Raw genomic sequence first — 14,716 nt, 5'->3', positions numbered from 1 at the left:
TAATATTAAATCAAACAACTCTCACAAGATATTTATCTTACAAACATAGTTTTATAACTTATTTTTAAGATTTTTTTTGGATATAAAAAATTAAACGTTAAATTATTATTTAGAAGAAAAAAAATTAAAAATAATTCATTAAACTACATCTTTTAGGAGCCTTATAATGCTTGTCAAATTCTCATCACCATCAAGGTAAACGTCTTAAGGACATATGGAGTATTATATATAAAGATATAGACATATATCAAATCATTAAAATATTACAGACTACCACTATATTTTAATAATGCTAGGAAAAATTGACATAATGCTAATAATCAAATCCGAATCTAATATTAGTGTTAAAAACAAATACGAACCTAAAATTAGTGAGTAAAAGAAAAAAATAATAATTAAATAATAAATTCTTAAAAAATGATAAGTGAGGTGATGAAAAAATCTAAAACATGAGTCATGCCACGCCCGGACCATTACAGCATAAGCTAAAGAACATTCTAGAGCATGCTCGAGAACAAAAAGAGATAAAATAAGATTATTTTTTTTTAGTAAAAATTGAAGGAATCCTAAGAAAAGCGGAAAGGCCCCTGAGGCACAGACGATGAGAAGGCAAGTAGCTCTGTTTCTCACTTTCCGTAGATTCAAATTCACACAATCATCTCATCATCCCAATCTCAATGTTGCTCTTTTGCCTGATTCCACCATTAATGATGATGTTTTCTCCCTTGTTTCTGCATTTACTTGTAACGATGATCAATTACTCAGACGTTTTAGACCTAAATTGAATCATGATTTCGTTATTCGTGTCTTAAAGTCTTTGCCTAATCCTCACTGTTGTCTTGAGTTTTTCATTTGGGCCGGTAGACAAATTGGGTATTCTCATTCCATTCCTGTTTATGAAACTTTTTTGGATGTTTTGGGTTGCTCCCACATTCGTAAACTCTCCGACCAGCTTTTGGGTGATCTTAAACACCATGATAAGGAGGCTCTCCGGATATTACTTAATGTTTTGATTACTAAGTATTCCAAGAACGGTTGTTGGAATTTGGCTTTAGAGGAGCTTGCTCGCCTTAAGGATTTTGGGTATACGCCATCCCGGGGGACATATAATGCATTGCTTCAGGTGTTGTTAGAAGCTAATAAGTTAGATACTGCTATTTTGCTTCATAAGGATATGCTTCATTTTGGGCTTCTTATGGATACGTATACGTTGGGTTGTTTTGCTTATTCTTTCTGTAAAACAGGTAAATGGAAACAAGCGCTTGATTTGATTCACAAGGAAGAGTTTACCCCTGATACTGTGATTTTTACTCAAATGATATCTGGGTTGTGTGAAGCTTCCCTTTTTGAAGAAGCTATGGATGTTTTGAATATAATGCGGACTAATTCTTGTCTCCCTAATGCTGTCACATATAAGATATTGCTTTGTGGGTGCTTGAATAAACAGAAGCTTGGAAGATGTAAGAGAATTTTAAGTATGATGATTACAGAGGGTTGTTATCCAACTCCTAAAATTTTTAATTCTCTGGTTCATGCCTTTTGCAAAACAGGAGAGTGCATGTATGCATACAAGTTGCTTCGGAAAATGGTAGCATGTGGTTGCCCACCTGGCTACGTGGTGTATAACATATTGATTGGTGGTATTTGTGGAAAGAAAGAGTTACCGAGTTTAGAGGAAATAGACCTTGCTGAAAAAGCATACATGCAAATGCTTGATGCAGGGGTTGTGTTAAATAAAATTAATGTCAGCAATTTTGCTAGATGCCTATGCGGGGTAGGAAAATTTGAGAAAGCTCAGAAAATCATTTGTGAAATGATGGCAAAAGGTTTTATACCTGATACTAGCACATATTCACATGTTATCAGTTTTCTGTGTAACGCCTCCAAGGTAGATAAAGCTTTCCTGTTGTTCAACGAAATGAAAAGGTATGGCATTGTTCCAGATGTCTATATTTACACAATTTTGATAGATAGTTTTTGTAAAGCTGGTCTCATAGAGCAGGCTCGCAGCTGGTTTGATGAAATGGTCAGGGATGGTTGTGCCCCTAACGTGGTGACTTATACAGCTCTTATACATTCTTACCTTAAAGCAAGAAAGGTGTCTGATGCAAATGAGCTTTTTCAGCTAATGCTTGCGGAAGGATGTGTACCAAATATTGTTACATTTAGTGCACTGATTGATGGATATTGTAAATCTGGAGAGACAGACAAAGCCTGCCAGATTTATGCAAGAATGATGGAAATTAAAGAATCCACCGATGTTACTATGTATTTCGAGGTTGATGGCAACAAATCAATGGAGCCAAATGTTGTTACATATGGAGCTTTGGTGGATGGATTGTGCAAAGCACATAGAGTTAAAGAGGCTCGTAACCTATTAGATGTGATGTCTTCAAAAGGTTGTGAGCCAAATCATATCGTATATGATGCTTTAATTGATGGATATTGCAAGGTTGACAAGCTGGATGAAGCTCAGGAGATATTCTCTAAAATGTCCGAACACGGTTACAGTCCGAATGCTTATACCTACAGCTCTTTAATTGACAGGTTTTTCAAGGTCAAACGACTTGATCTTGCACTAAGGGTGTTATCTAAGATGCTCGAGAGTTCTTGCGCTCCTAATGTTGTAATCTATACAGAGATGATTGACGGTCTATGTAAAGTTCAGAAGACTGATGAAGCCTACAAGCTTATGCTTATGATGGAAGAGAAGGGTTGTCATCCAAATGTTGTCACTTATACTGCCATGATGGATGGGCTTGGGAAAGCTGGTAAAGTTTTTAAAAGTCTTGATTTATTGAAACAGATGGGAGCCAAGGGTTGTGCTCCAAACTATGTCACATATAGAGTTCTAATAAATCATTGTTGTGCTGCTGGCCTTTTGGATGAGGCTCATCAACTGCTAGAGGAGATGAAGCAAACGTATTGGCCTAGGCATGTAGCTAGCTATAGTAAGGTCATTGATGGCTTCAGCCGTGATTTCATAAGCAGCCTTGATCTTTTGGATGAGATGAATAAATATGAGTCTATTCCACTTGTTCCAGTGTATGGACTAATGATCGACAGTTTCCGGAAGGCTGGAAGACTTGAAGTAGCTCTGAAGCTTCACGAGGACATTTCATCATCTTTAGTTGGTTCATACATAAAGACTGATGTGTTTCCTTCTTTGATTGAGAGTCTCTGTTATTCAAATAATTTTGAGAAGGCTTTTGGGTTATATGCGGACATGATACGTAAGGGTGGACTTTCTGAGATCAGTGATTTCACAAGCCTTATCAAAGGACTTATAAAAGTTGACAGGTGGGAGGAAGCACTTCAGCTTTCACATAGCTTGTGTTGCATGGTATGAAATATGAACTCTTCTCATCTTTATATGTACATGCTTGAGTTCATTTATATTTGACTGCTCATACATTATAGTATTTTAGGGATGTGTGTGTTGGACATGTCTGAATTCAAAGTGAGTTCTGTATCTTTGCTCTGTTTTTATATATTAATAGGAATTTTCTTCATCTCAATCAGTGCTGAAATACTAGGCTATAAAGCATATTGCCTCAATAGGAATTTGAGTTGAATATGTTAGTTTTCTAATGTACAATGTCCTGGGTAATCTACTAAATTAATCCCATTGGTGATTTATCATTGGTTGCTGTTTTGCCTAATCTTCTCTCTGCAGGATTATAAAATTGACCTCCTTACAATCAAAACTGCTTGACAGGCTTGATTTTAATGGATGGCACATCATTCTTGTTATTATACTTTTGTATTGTTTGCTGCATATGCACAGATGTTGGTGCCTGCATCGCTGATTTCTCATTTGTGGCAGGATATTATATGGATTCCAAAAGAGAATACAAATAAATCAGACTAAATATGCAGCTGCAGTTGCTAACCTCACCCGTATGCTAGCTCAAGCTGTTATGATTGCCTCCGGTGTTTAAGATAAATGGTTAGTTTCTCAGCCTAGTTGTGAATGTTCAGAGGATTATGCATCCATATTTTTTGTAAAGCGTGACCTAGTGAAAACTCATCCATTGGGATACCATGCCATAAAATTCCTTCACTTCTACCTCCTACTTTAATGCAAGAGACACCAGGTACATTTCAGCACTTGAGGTATTGGGTGAATTTTCCCAAGGTATTGCAGTTTTTGAAAGCTTAAGATCTAATTCAACACCTGCATGCCTATTGGCTACACTGCTTTAAATTTTATAGTATGTTTACAGAAGCTAAAAAGAGACCTTAAATTATTAAGGATGGGTCTAATCATATCTCTTTATTCTCGTCACCTACTTATTCCCCCGAATTCTGGTGTAAACAGATATCGACCATTAGAGGATAATGGAGTTGACACTTTACCTTGCACTGATGATTTCTCAAAGGAACCGTGCGTCCATGCTCCATTTGGTCTTCTGACTGCTCTCAAATAATGCACCAAGGCATGATGATTTCTATTATATATGCTGCAAATATGCAATGTTAGAAGTTGTGGACATATATGTTAGGCTGGTGTACTGGCCGTAGTTGAGGATTTTGCATGCTTAAATTAGGTGTTTTTAAGATTGATTAGGGATTAGTGGCAGTTAATTGGCTCTGTAGTTCCTGTAAAAACATTCACCTACAGATGCAGGATTTTTAGTGTACCAATAGGCATCAAGATTTCTGCATGTTGCTTTTCTCGTTAGTTTAATAATTTTAAATATGGAGAAGCAGTTGGTCCTTTTTGATTGGTCTTTTTTTACAGTGGTTTCCACTCGCCTGACATCTAAGCTTCTGGAGGTATAATGAAATGCTTATGCTATAGATGCAGTTTATAAGGAAGTATACTCCTTGTTATACATGCACCAAGATTTAGCATTAATGCTTTTTAGTTTCCCTATGATGTAAATGGGAAGGAACTGGATGATATTTATATGGTGTTTAAAGGCTGTAGCTGAAAAAATGGTAAATTAAAATTTGACACTTTTGCAATTAATGAAATCTTTCGTCTTTTTTTTTTTTTTAATGATATGTGTGGTCAGAATGCACAATGATCTGTACATTTGTCGTCTGATAGCCAATGCCAAAGTTTACATGACGTCAGAGAGCCAGGCTACAGGTTAATAATACAATGAAAATACCAGGTTCAACTCTTCTCTAGTTAAGGTTTGATGGGCCTGATAGGTAATTCTTTGAATTTTTTTGGGTTTATTACATATTTTCATTGCATTTAAGTATGGTATACATAGTACATGTATACAGGAAAGGATAATTGAGTATCTGAACCACTGACCTTTTGGTCATACGAGAGAATGGGATAAGGAGCCTTGCTCCTAAGCTATCAATGAAGTGCCAACGTGATGGCATAATTACATGTTCTAAACTTGGCTGCTCAGTAAGTCATTTTAAAGTCAGGGGTTTATATTGTTTTGCTTGCATGGTACCGGAAACTGTACAGGACTATAGGTATCACAAAAATTTGAACCATCATGGAGACAATATAGCCATTTTGAAGAATGTAGTCAGGAGATAATATAAAAGGTAGAATTGCTGGAATTAGTAGATGTTCCTAAAGCTCAGTAAGTCATTTACAATATAGGAGTTTATTTTTTTTTTTTGCTTTCTTTGTATTAGTATTACTGGAAATGTTTAGATATCACAAATATGTGAACAATCATGAAGATAAGGTAGCTATTTTGAAGAGTGTAGTCACAAGGTGAATGTTTTCAGGGAACATATTCTGTTGATAGAGGATCGACTTTCTTGCTAAAATAAAAGTGGTGCCAGATGAGTGTCATTTGAAGATGCTCTAATTTGTAACTCTGATTAGTGCATTTTTTGGCGATAGGACTATCTTAGTAAAATATTATAATTTTGTACAGTGCATCACTGTTGACTGGCGTGAAGCCATGCGGTACCCAGAATTAGCCATGACGTACCCTAAAATTTTTAAAGGGTGCTGATTTATGGACACCCTAAATTTATTTACCCTGATTCATTTTTGGACCAAAATACCCTTTCTTTAATCATGTTTCTTTTATTCACTAAATATTTTATTATTTTTATTACTATTAATTAATAGTTGGAGGTCTTAGAGTATTTGTTTAGTATCCCCTTGCGTTTCACTTTGTCCAGGGTTAAACCCTTGCATCAATGGGGAGTCCTAAAGGAGAAATTTTCCAACCTCAGATTATAGATAAGATTATAGATAGAGAATTGTTAGAATTAAATGAATTGACTTGATCAAATCACATAGTGTTGAGAATCTTTCAGAACTATTCAGCCCTTTCTCTAATTCAGGATTTTTAGGTAACTCTAATGACGAAGGTAATTTGTGGGGTGATGATCAAAAATACCTTTTTTTTTAGAAGTTGTAACAAGAATACCACTTTTTGGAGTTTATGGCCAAAAATACCCCTCTAATACGCATTTTAAAAATGGGTAAATCTATTACGCATCTGAAAAATGGGTATTACATAAAAAAAAAGTGCAGAACATGTGATACGCATATCACAAATGCGTATCACCAGAATCGTGATATGCATTTTGTGAATGCGTATCTCATTTTTTTTTATTTTTTTTTATTTTTTTTTCAACTTTTTTTAATACGAATTACTCATTTTTAAAATACGTATTAGTAATACCCAACTGAAAAATGCGTATTAGACGGGTATTTTTGACCAAAATTTTAAAAAGAGGTATTTTTGTCACAAACTCTAAAAACAGACGTATTTTTGTCATTTTTTCTAATTTGTGTACTTCCTTTCTTTTTAATTATGCCTAATTTAAATCAAATTTGTGCTCTTGAAACTTTTACTCTATGCATTCTATTATACTATTAAGTTTTCGTTGCAAAAATAATTGAGTTACAAATGTAAATTAGAAGCATATGCCATTAAATCAATCAAACATCATTAAAATTACTAAAAATTGTGATGTGATCACCAAGAGTAGTTATGCTAGATAACCTTCGAAACAGTATGCTAACAAGTAATTCATTACTATATGGACCAATCCCCAAAAATAAATCACTAATAATGCACCTAGTAACAACCAGAGGTGTATGTTAACTTCAAGGCTCGATGCTAGCTGTCTTATGACAATCAAATATGAACCTATCTTAGAAATTTTATAAGTATATTATGATTGGAATGGAATCTATACTAGTGTTATATTTATAGTGGGAATTATTATGAACTTCTTGATTTCGAGTCTCTGTATGTGAGCGTAAAACAAACAATTTAAAACTGCCAACCAACAATTACAGGGGAACTATCATGTCGGTTATCAAATGTGTTTAAAAGATATGTTGAAAGATCCAGAGAGAGCCATATATGAAAGATTGTCCTGTATTCCTCTAAGAATACCTAGGATTCTACTCATGTGTCATACAGGAGAACTCTGTTTGTGTATTCGTGGAGTTGATCCAAAAGCTGGGCACATCATGAATAGATGAATAATTTCATAAATTGACATTGCTCGTTACCTCTTTTTCCATTACATATAATGGTTTTTATGCATAGATTGGCGGAGATTCTATTTCTAACTATCTCTTCTTGTCGATTTAAGTGATTTTATGCACCTGCAAACTTCTTAATTAATGTGCATATTACCTGCTTCAATATAAGATTCTGAACTAATAAAATATTACTTAATATTTACTAGGTTACAATGAGGTGTCTGATGCACGCCATTTTGGAAAAAAATTTATGTCAATATCAACAACGCGTTACTCAGAACCTGAAAAATTCTTGTCTTGTATACGTTGAGCTGCTTCGACATTTGGCTTTGCAACAGTTATCAAGAAGTAAAAAAAAAGATCGTTATGTGAGAGTTGACTGTGATCGAGGATCGAGGAGGAGAACAATGTAAAAATAATCCTCCTGTAATGCAACGTTAGTTAAAAGAACAATCGGAACTCGATCACTTCAGTGTCCATTTGAAATTTGGGGAAGATGTAAAAGTGATAGATTTTGGGAGATTGAAATCAAAAATATGATACGTAATCATGATCCTTCTAGTGACATGTCTGGGCATCCAACTCATCGACGATTTTTAGAAAATGAGCTTATTCACATTCAAGAGATGACAATGTTTGGAATTTCCCCAAGGCAAATTCTTACTTCTCTTCGTCATAACAATACAAACCTTCAGTCTATTTCGAGAAGTATTTATAAAGTAAGGGTGAAAATTCGAAAAGATAGCTTGTACGGATGTACAATGATCCAGGCCGTATTTCAAGAATTTGGGACAAGATGAGTTTTTATATAATGTAAAGCATGATCATGATGGACATCTGACTCATTTATTCATCGCACATCCTTCATCGATTACATTGACAAGAAGTTATTCCTCTACTTTTCTTATCGATTGCAAAACAAATAAATATAGTATGCCTCTTCTCAATATTGTTGGAGTTACAAGTTTTAACACCACTTTTTTTTCAGCGATAGTATTTATGCAAAAGGAAGAAGTTTCAGATTATGAGTGGGCACTTGATAGTTTTCAAAAATGCTTGGACTTGAGCGACAACCCTTGACAATAGTTACAGACGGTGAGTTGGCACTAATGAATGCTATAAAAGTGATCTTTTCGTGAGTTGGCACCAATGAATGCTATAAAAATGATCTTTCCTAATACTGTTTATCTTTTGTGTGTATGGCATATCGAAAAGAATATAATATCAAAATACAAGAAATTTTTTAAAACTAAAGATGATTGGGAATAATTTATTACTACTTGGACATATGTAATAAGATCACCCGAAGAAGAATCATTTTTGAGTGCTTGGAGTATGTTTATGGAGAAATACAAGAATAATGCATATTTGATTGCCTATATTGAAAAAACTTGGCTTCCCTTTAAGGAAAAATTTATTTATGCGTGGACGAATAAAGTGAATCACTTTGGGAATCATGTGACGTCAAGAGTTGAAAGTGCACATTTAAAACTTAAAAGGTACCTCCAAGTCTCTACTGGTGACATTCGTGGTGTAAAAATTTTTTTTTGTCTATTTACAGAAAATGAATTTCATGAAATCAAGGCCCGACTTTCATCCGAGAAGATACGCATATCAAATAAATTTCAGATTCTGTTGTTTAAGCAAATAGTTGGTCATGTATCTAATTATGCACTTGAAGAACTTTTGAAGCAATATGGATTAGCAAAATCTGATGTCCTATCACCATGTAGAGGTAACTTTACGAGTTCAATGGGGCTTCCGTGTGCTCACATAATTAGAGCTCGAGTTTAACCCCTGCAACTTGAAGATATACATCCACAAAGGAGACTTAACATGAGGCGTCTTGTAAGGGGTGATAACAAAAATGAACAGATAGAAGGTCTACTTGAAATAGTTTATAATAAATATCGAAGATTATCTCTCACACAAAAGAAATACGTGAGGGAACAAATTTTCAAGATTGTTGATCTATCTATTCCACCGACTCTTGAACCTAGGATTTATCCACACAAAGGAAGACCAATTGGTTCACTAAAACGAAGAAATGTCCGTGATCCTTCACTTTTTGAAATCGTTGAGAATACTCAACATAAATGCAAAAAGTAGTAGTAAGTTACTGCTTGTTGTAATGTTTCTAAAGCCATTGTTTAAGTTATGTTAAACTTTTACTTTCATATATTTCTTAATTTAATATATTTTTATTTTTTAATGCAGGTTCAACAATTAAGCGTACTGTATTTTGTTTGTTTAATGTAGATGTATGTATCGAGTTTAGATGACAATGTTGATTTCATTGACATTATATTGCTGGTTTTCAGAATTTTTTAGCATTTTAGTTGGACTTTTATAATAACTTTGGAGACAGGGAGATGCACTCTTAGGTGAAATATTGGATTTTCTACTTTATTTTAAGTTTTGTGAGTTTTTTCTAGCTCATGTGTTCTTTTGATATTTATGATCACTACGCCATAGATGGCCTAACTGAACATTTGGGGGGGGGGGGGGGTGTTACCTTAGATTATGTTACTATAGATGTAAAATTTTCACCCTATCATAACACCTACACTATGCGGGTTACTAAACCTATAATACTGTGTTGCCATAGGTCACTGAGGTGTTAAGTGGAGGTAACATGATACAGTGTGTTGCTATAGACTAAGAATAAAGTAAAATTTAAATTTAATACAAAAATAAAATTTATTTTTATAAATATTTGATTTGAATAAATAATTCATGGATTTGTCTTAGAAAGTATTATTATATCAAATAATTGATTTATGAACATATCGTAAGAAGTAAAATAGTTTATTTAAATATAAAATTATTTAATAATTATTTTGATAAATTTAAATAATTTTTATTATAAAATTACTTCTTTAATTATTTATTATGCTCTAATTATTTATTCTGATCTAATTATTTATTTTTACAAACTAATTTGTAGTTTTATTGTAATAATTATAATATGCAGAATTAAAAAGATTAGAAATTATTTGGATAAAAAAAGAAATAGTTACAAATTAAATGGGATGGGTTGAATGGAAAATTAAATGGGCTGGACTTGGTGAAAAGCTAAATGAGTTGGGCTGCAGAAAAATTGGTTTGGGCGCGAGACTTGAAAATTTTGGACAAAAGTAAACAGAGAAATTATTTTGGGAAAAGTTATAATCTCATCCTCAGTCTCCTCTGAGAAAGAGCGGCGGAAATTAGGGTTCAAGGAGCATCGAGTTCAGGTTAATTCCGTCTCTCTCTCTCACCCACTCACTATCACTATCTCTCTCTCTCTCTCTCTCTCTCTCACCCCTTATGATATAAATTAATATGCCGAATTGCCAATACCTTCTTCTGGAAATGATGTGAATTTAAGGTTTGAAGCAGCAGGGGAATTGACTGATTCGGTTGAATCATCAAACAAAGCATCAACTTCGCATTCGATCATAGACGAACCTAAAGATTGTATGTCGTGAACAAAGCATTAAATATGAGGAGATTTGTGCCCCCAAGTGGAAGAGTTCTGTTACATCACTGATAACACATACTTCAAGGATGAGGTATTTTTATTTTCTACTATAGCTACCTTTTAAGAATTGTTTACACAATATCTGTTTGGAACATTGAAGAGAGTATCATGCATCTTTAAATGCTGCAGGGTGTGGAAATGGAATCTACTGTTTTGAATTTCCTGAAGTTTGAAATGACAGCCCCTACTGCTAAATGCTTTTTGAGGTAATTATAATTAGACTGCTCTCAATTCTAGATAAACGATGCTCTTCTACTGTTTGTTGTCTTGATTACAATGTATGACTGATATTTTCATGTCGGCGGTTTGTTCGTGTTGCTCAAGTAGTCACTAAGGTATCTTATGGAACTTATAACTAGTTCTTCTGTATTTAAGACGTAAATGTTAAAAAAAATACAGTACGACATACAATAGAGTGTGTTTAGGTTTTTATTTCTTGTTGGTGATTACTCTTATGCTCAAATTTAGAAAAACAAAACCCATCATTCCTAGCTATGTTTTTTAGTCAAAATTGTTAAAAATTCAGTAACACTAAATTGTATGTATACCTTGGGTCATCCCAAGGTATCTCAAGAGAATATGTATTTGATCTTATCTGCAATTTCCACTCTTTGATATATTATCCTTGGTTCTATGCAAACTTAGTAATCTAGTATATTGGGTGAATTACTTGTGGCATAGATGAATGTTGGACACCTTTAATAATGGATGATTGTAAAAATTTGACATAAATTTTGTTTTATTAAAAATGATATACGAAATAGTTCTAACATTGTGAGCTTTGTCAATCATTTGACATAAGTTCTCTACATTTTACAGGCTAGATTCTCAGCAACAAAGTCATGTCCATTTGTAGTTCCTATTGAGAACCAGGAGCAACCAAGTCCAATCTTAGTCTACTTTATCCCCTGGAACCTCTATTTTTTTGAAATCCCATGTTTCCTTTGTTGGATTATTTGAATAAAATTCAAATTGATCTTTAATTATTTTTTGTTTTCTAACTTATATTTTAATTTGTGTAACTCCTATACAAATGAGCTAGTTTTAATTTTGTTCATTAATGTATAGGTTACAAATTAATGACTTGTTAGTTATAAATCTTTCTTCCCCTATAAATAAATTCTTTGGCTTCATTATTAGTGGGTAAGAAAGTAGAAGCTACTTCCATTCTTTTCTTTCATTCTTCTTAGATCTCTAGGTTCTATTTCTGAGAGATAGTAGCGGTGTTTGTTCAGTTCGTAGAAGGCGGGTTTGTAAAGTGCTTGAAAACCACCTTTGTTCGTTGTATCCTGGGAGACAGAAGCCAATCAACCTTCAAGCACCACACGGAAGAGGCATATCTATTTTAAGGAGAGCGTGATATTCACGTGACTCGAACTATATTTTCGGTACTTTATTATTTTATTATTCTCTACAGGTATACTCGTAATCTATACTGCTTACAAGCTTAAAACAGATAACTCTAGAATTTTGATAAACTGATTTGTGTGTCTTATCTTGGAGTATACGAGTGAGCAGATTGATTCTACGTGGTATTTTTTTTAAAAAAAAAATATTGTTAGTATTTGATCATGTATGCATGAATCAGTTCTTTTAGTTTTAGATTAGCATTACAGGAAAAGCATGATTAATTTGGCTTGATTGATTTGATCATTTTTTTAGTCCTTTGCATGATCGTGGTGACATTTTTTCCCTATATTACCGGGTCATTTTGATTCATGCCATGCGAATGATCCCACTGCATTTAATTTTTGGAACCTTGTGACTACCTTAATTTTGTTGGTTTTATTAGATATTATACTACCTCTTTATGTGCTAGTCAACTTGTGGTTCATCTGGTCAGATATACTGGATTTTTGCATGTATCTTTTATTATTCAAATTGCTTGTCTCTGCAACTATGTGATTACAAGTGCATGTGTTTGTCATGGGTTATATATCAATCTTGGTTTATCCAATAGGTTTGGTACTACTTTGCTTTCTTTGTGATTATTATATAATAATTAGCCTCTAGCATGTGGATGTTATTTTTGAAGAAATAATCTGGATAGATATTGACATGACATCTATTTAGTGTTACAATAAGGAATTTGACCGAAAGATATCATATTTTAATATTGTTTGATATAACATTGTTTTGAGAAGAAAAAAAACTGGTTGATGATTCAAGTTTTTTGCTTTCTATAACGTGCATGTGTTATTAGCTCATTAATATTTCCATTAAGTTACACTTATTTTAATAAATGACATCTCATAGTGAGGAAATATATGTGATTGGTGCTGCTAAATTTTTATATACATGTAATTGTACAATGTAGTTGTGCTTTTGTAGCTTAAGCATGTGACTAATATATTTTTTTTGTTACCAAATCTATATTATTATGTTACAAATAGTTTTATAACGAGATTGCATATGCTTATCTAGAAATAAATATTGTCGAGTTGCAAATATTGTGGAGTTACATATTAAGATATTTATTCTTTATATTGGATTTGTTCTTTCAATTTTATTTTTATTTTAATTATTTCTTGTATTGGTGTGGGTGTGTTATGACAATGACATACGAGTTTATAAAGATAATTCAAAGGATGCCTAGTCTAGCAAGATGGATTATAATTTTGAATGTTGAAAAGGTAGAAAAATTCAACACGTTGTCAATTATAACGCATCAGATGTTCAAGAATCACTGAATAAATCACTGAATAAATTACTGAATATGGGTTATTGGAATCTTATATCTCTTCTGTGTATTTGAGATACGACGAAATTTTGGGCCAGTTTGACTGATGGGAGTGTGACTGCCGAGGCAGTGTCTAAATACAGTGACCTTTGTGGCACCAAATACGGTTGAAACGGTAACAGCTCATGCGGAAAAACCATAAAAATTCAGTCAGTGGGATGAATTTCAAAAGGTGGAAGAACAAATTGTTGTTCTATTTGATCACCTTGAACCTTATGAGGTTCTTAATCGAGGATGCACCTAAACTGAAAGAAGACGAGTATGATTTTCAGCTTATTAGTGTAGTCTAAACGTAGAACACTCGAAATTCTTATGAGTGTGGGGGTGCTTTGTAAAGGTTCTGGTACAGAACCGAAAAAGGTAAAATTAAATCCAAAGACAATGGATTGTAATTTTATTGAGTATGTGTCTGACAGTAGGTCATATAAGTTTCTTGTGCACAAGTCAAAAATCCCTGACATACACAAGAATATATTAATGGTGTCGAGAAATATTTCAATTTTTTGAATATATATTTTCTCGAAAAAATTAAAGGAAGGTCCAGTTCGTCGAATCAGACACGTGAGAAAAGACTTAGATTTGGTGAAAGATGCGTGAGTCTAAATGGGCACCAAAATCAATGACTTCAAAAATTACGGTTAAGTTGCTAATTGGAGGACGCTCAAATAAGTGACTATTTCAAAATGAATTGCCAATTTGAGGACGCTCAAATTTGGTAAATTGGTGAATTGATATTTCTAATTTTTGGGACGCTGAAAATTAGTAATTTCAATTATGAATTGGAGCATTGATGTTTGGTAGAGTATGATGTTCTTTTGAATTCGTACAAAATCGGACAGAATGACAAAGAATGGAAAATTGGTCTTTTGGATGAGACTTATATGGAATGTCGAGGCATATTTGTCGTTGACTTAATTCCGTAAGAAAATTACTCTCAACTAAAGTTATTATTGACTATATCAGGTCAATATATAACACTGCGGATCCGCTAACAAAAGGGTTAACAAGAGAGTTA

At 33.4% G+C, this 14,716-nt stretch overlaps 1 protein-coding gene and 1 long non-coding RNA gene across 5 annotated transcripts; both read left to right on the top strand.

Moving 5' to 3' along the window:
- Positions 1-513: 513 nt before the first annotated feature.
- On the top strand, positions 514-4,721 carry LOC141683273 (uncharacterized). 4 transcript variants are annotated; one of them, XR_012560212.1, is made up of 3 exons: positions 514-3,343; positions 3,827-3,949; positions 4,322-4,721. XR_012560212.1 is itself a non-coding variant. In XM_074487969.1 (2 exons), exons 1-2 carry the CDS (start codon positions 602-604, stop codon positions 3,869-3,871), a joined length of 2,787 nt encoding a protein of 928 aa, XP_074344070.1. In that variant the 5' UTR covers positions 514-601; the 3' UTR covers positions 3,872-4,721. The 4 variants fall into 4 exon arrangements, 1 of the variants encoding a protein (XP_074344070.1); XR_012560211.1 differs by having other exon boundaries at positions 3,827-4,097; XR_012560210.1 differs by having other exon boundaries at positions 3,827-4,138.
- A 5,852-nt stretch (positions 4,722-10,573) lies between these two features.
- Positions 10,574-12,081, top strand: LOC141682713 (uncharacterized). Its single transcript, XR_012559924.1, has 4 exons — positions 10,574-10,674; positions 10,809-10,992; positions 11,091-11,167; positions 11,781-12,081. It is a non-coding gene; the product is annotated as an uncharacterized LOC141682713 (long non-coding RNA).
- The last annotated feature ends 2,635 nt before the right edge of the window (positions 12,082-14,716 follow it).

Source organism: Apium graveolens, chromosome 9 (assembly GCF_009905375.1).
Source record: "Apium graveolens cultivar Ventura chromosome 9, ASM990537v1, whole genome shotgun sequence".
NCBI classification, from domain to species: Eukaryota; Viridiplantae; Streptophyta; class Magnoliopsida; order Apiales; family Apiaceae; genus Apium; species Apium graveolens.
The sequence above is the reverse complement of the archived record's forward strand: the minus strand, read 5'-3'. Positions and strand labels throughout refer to the sequence as shown.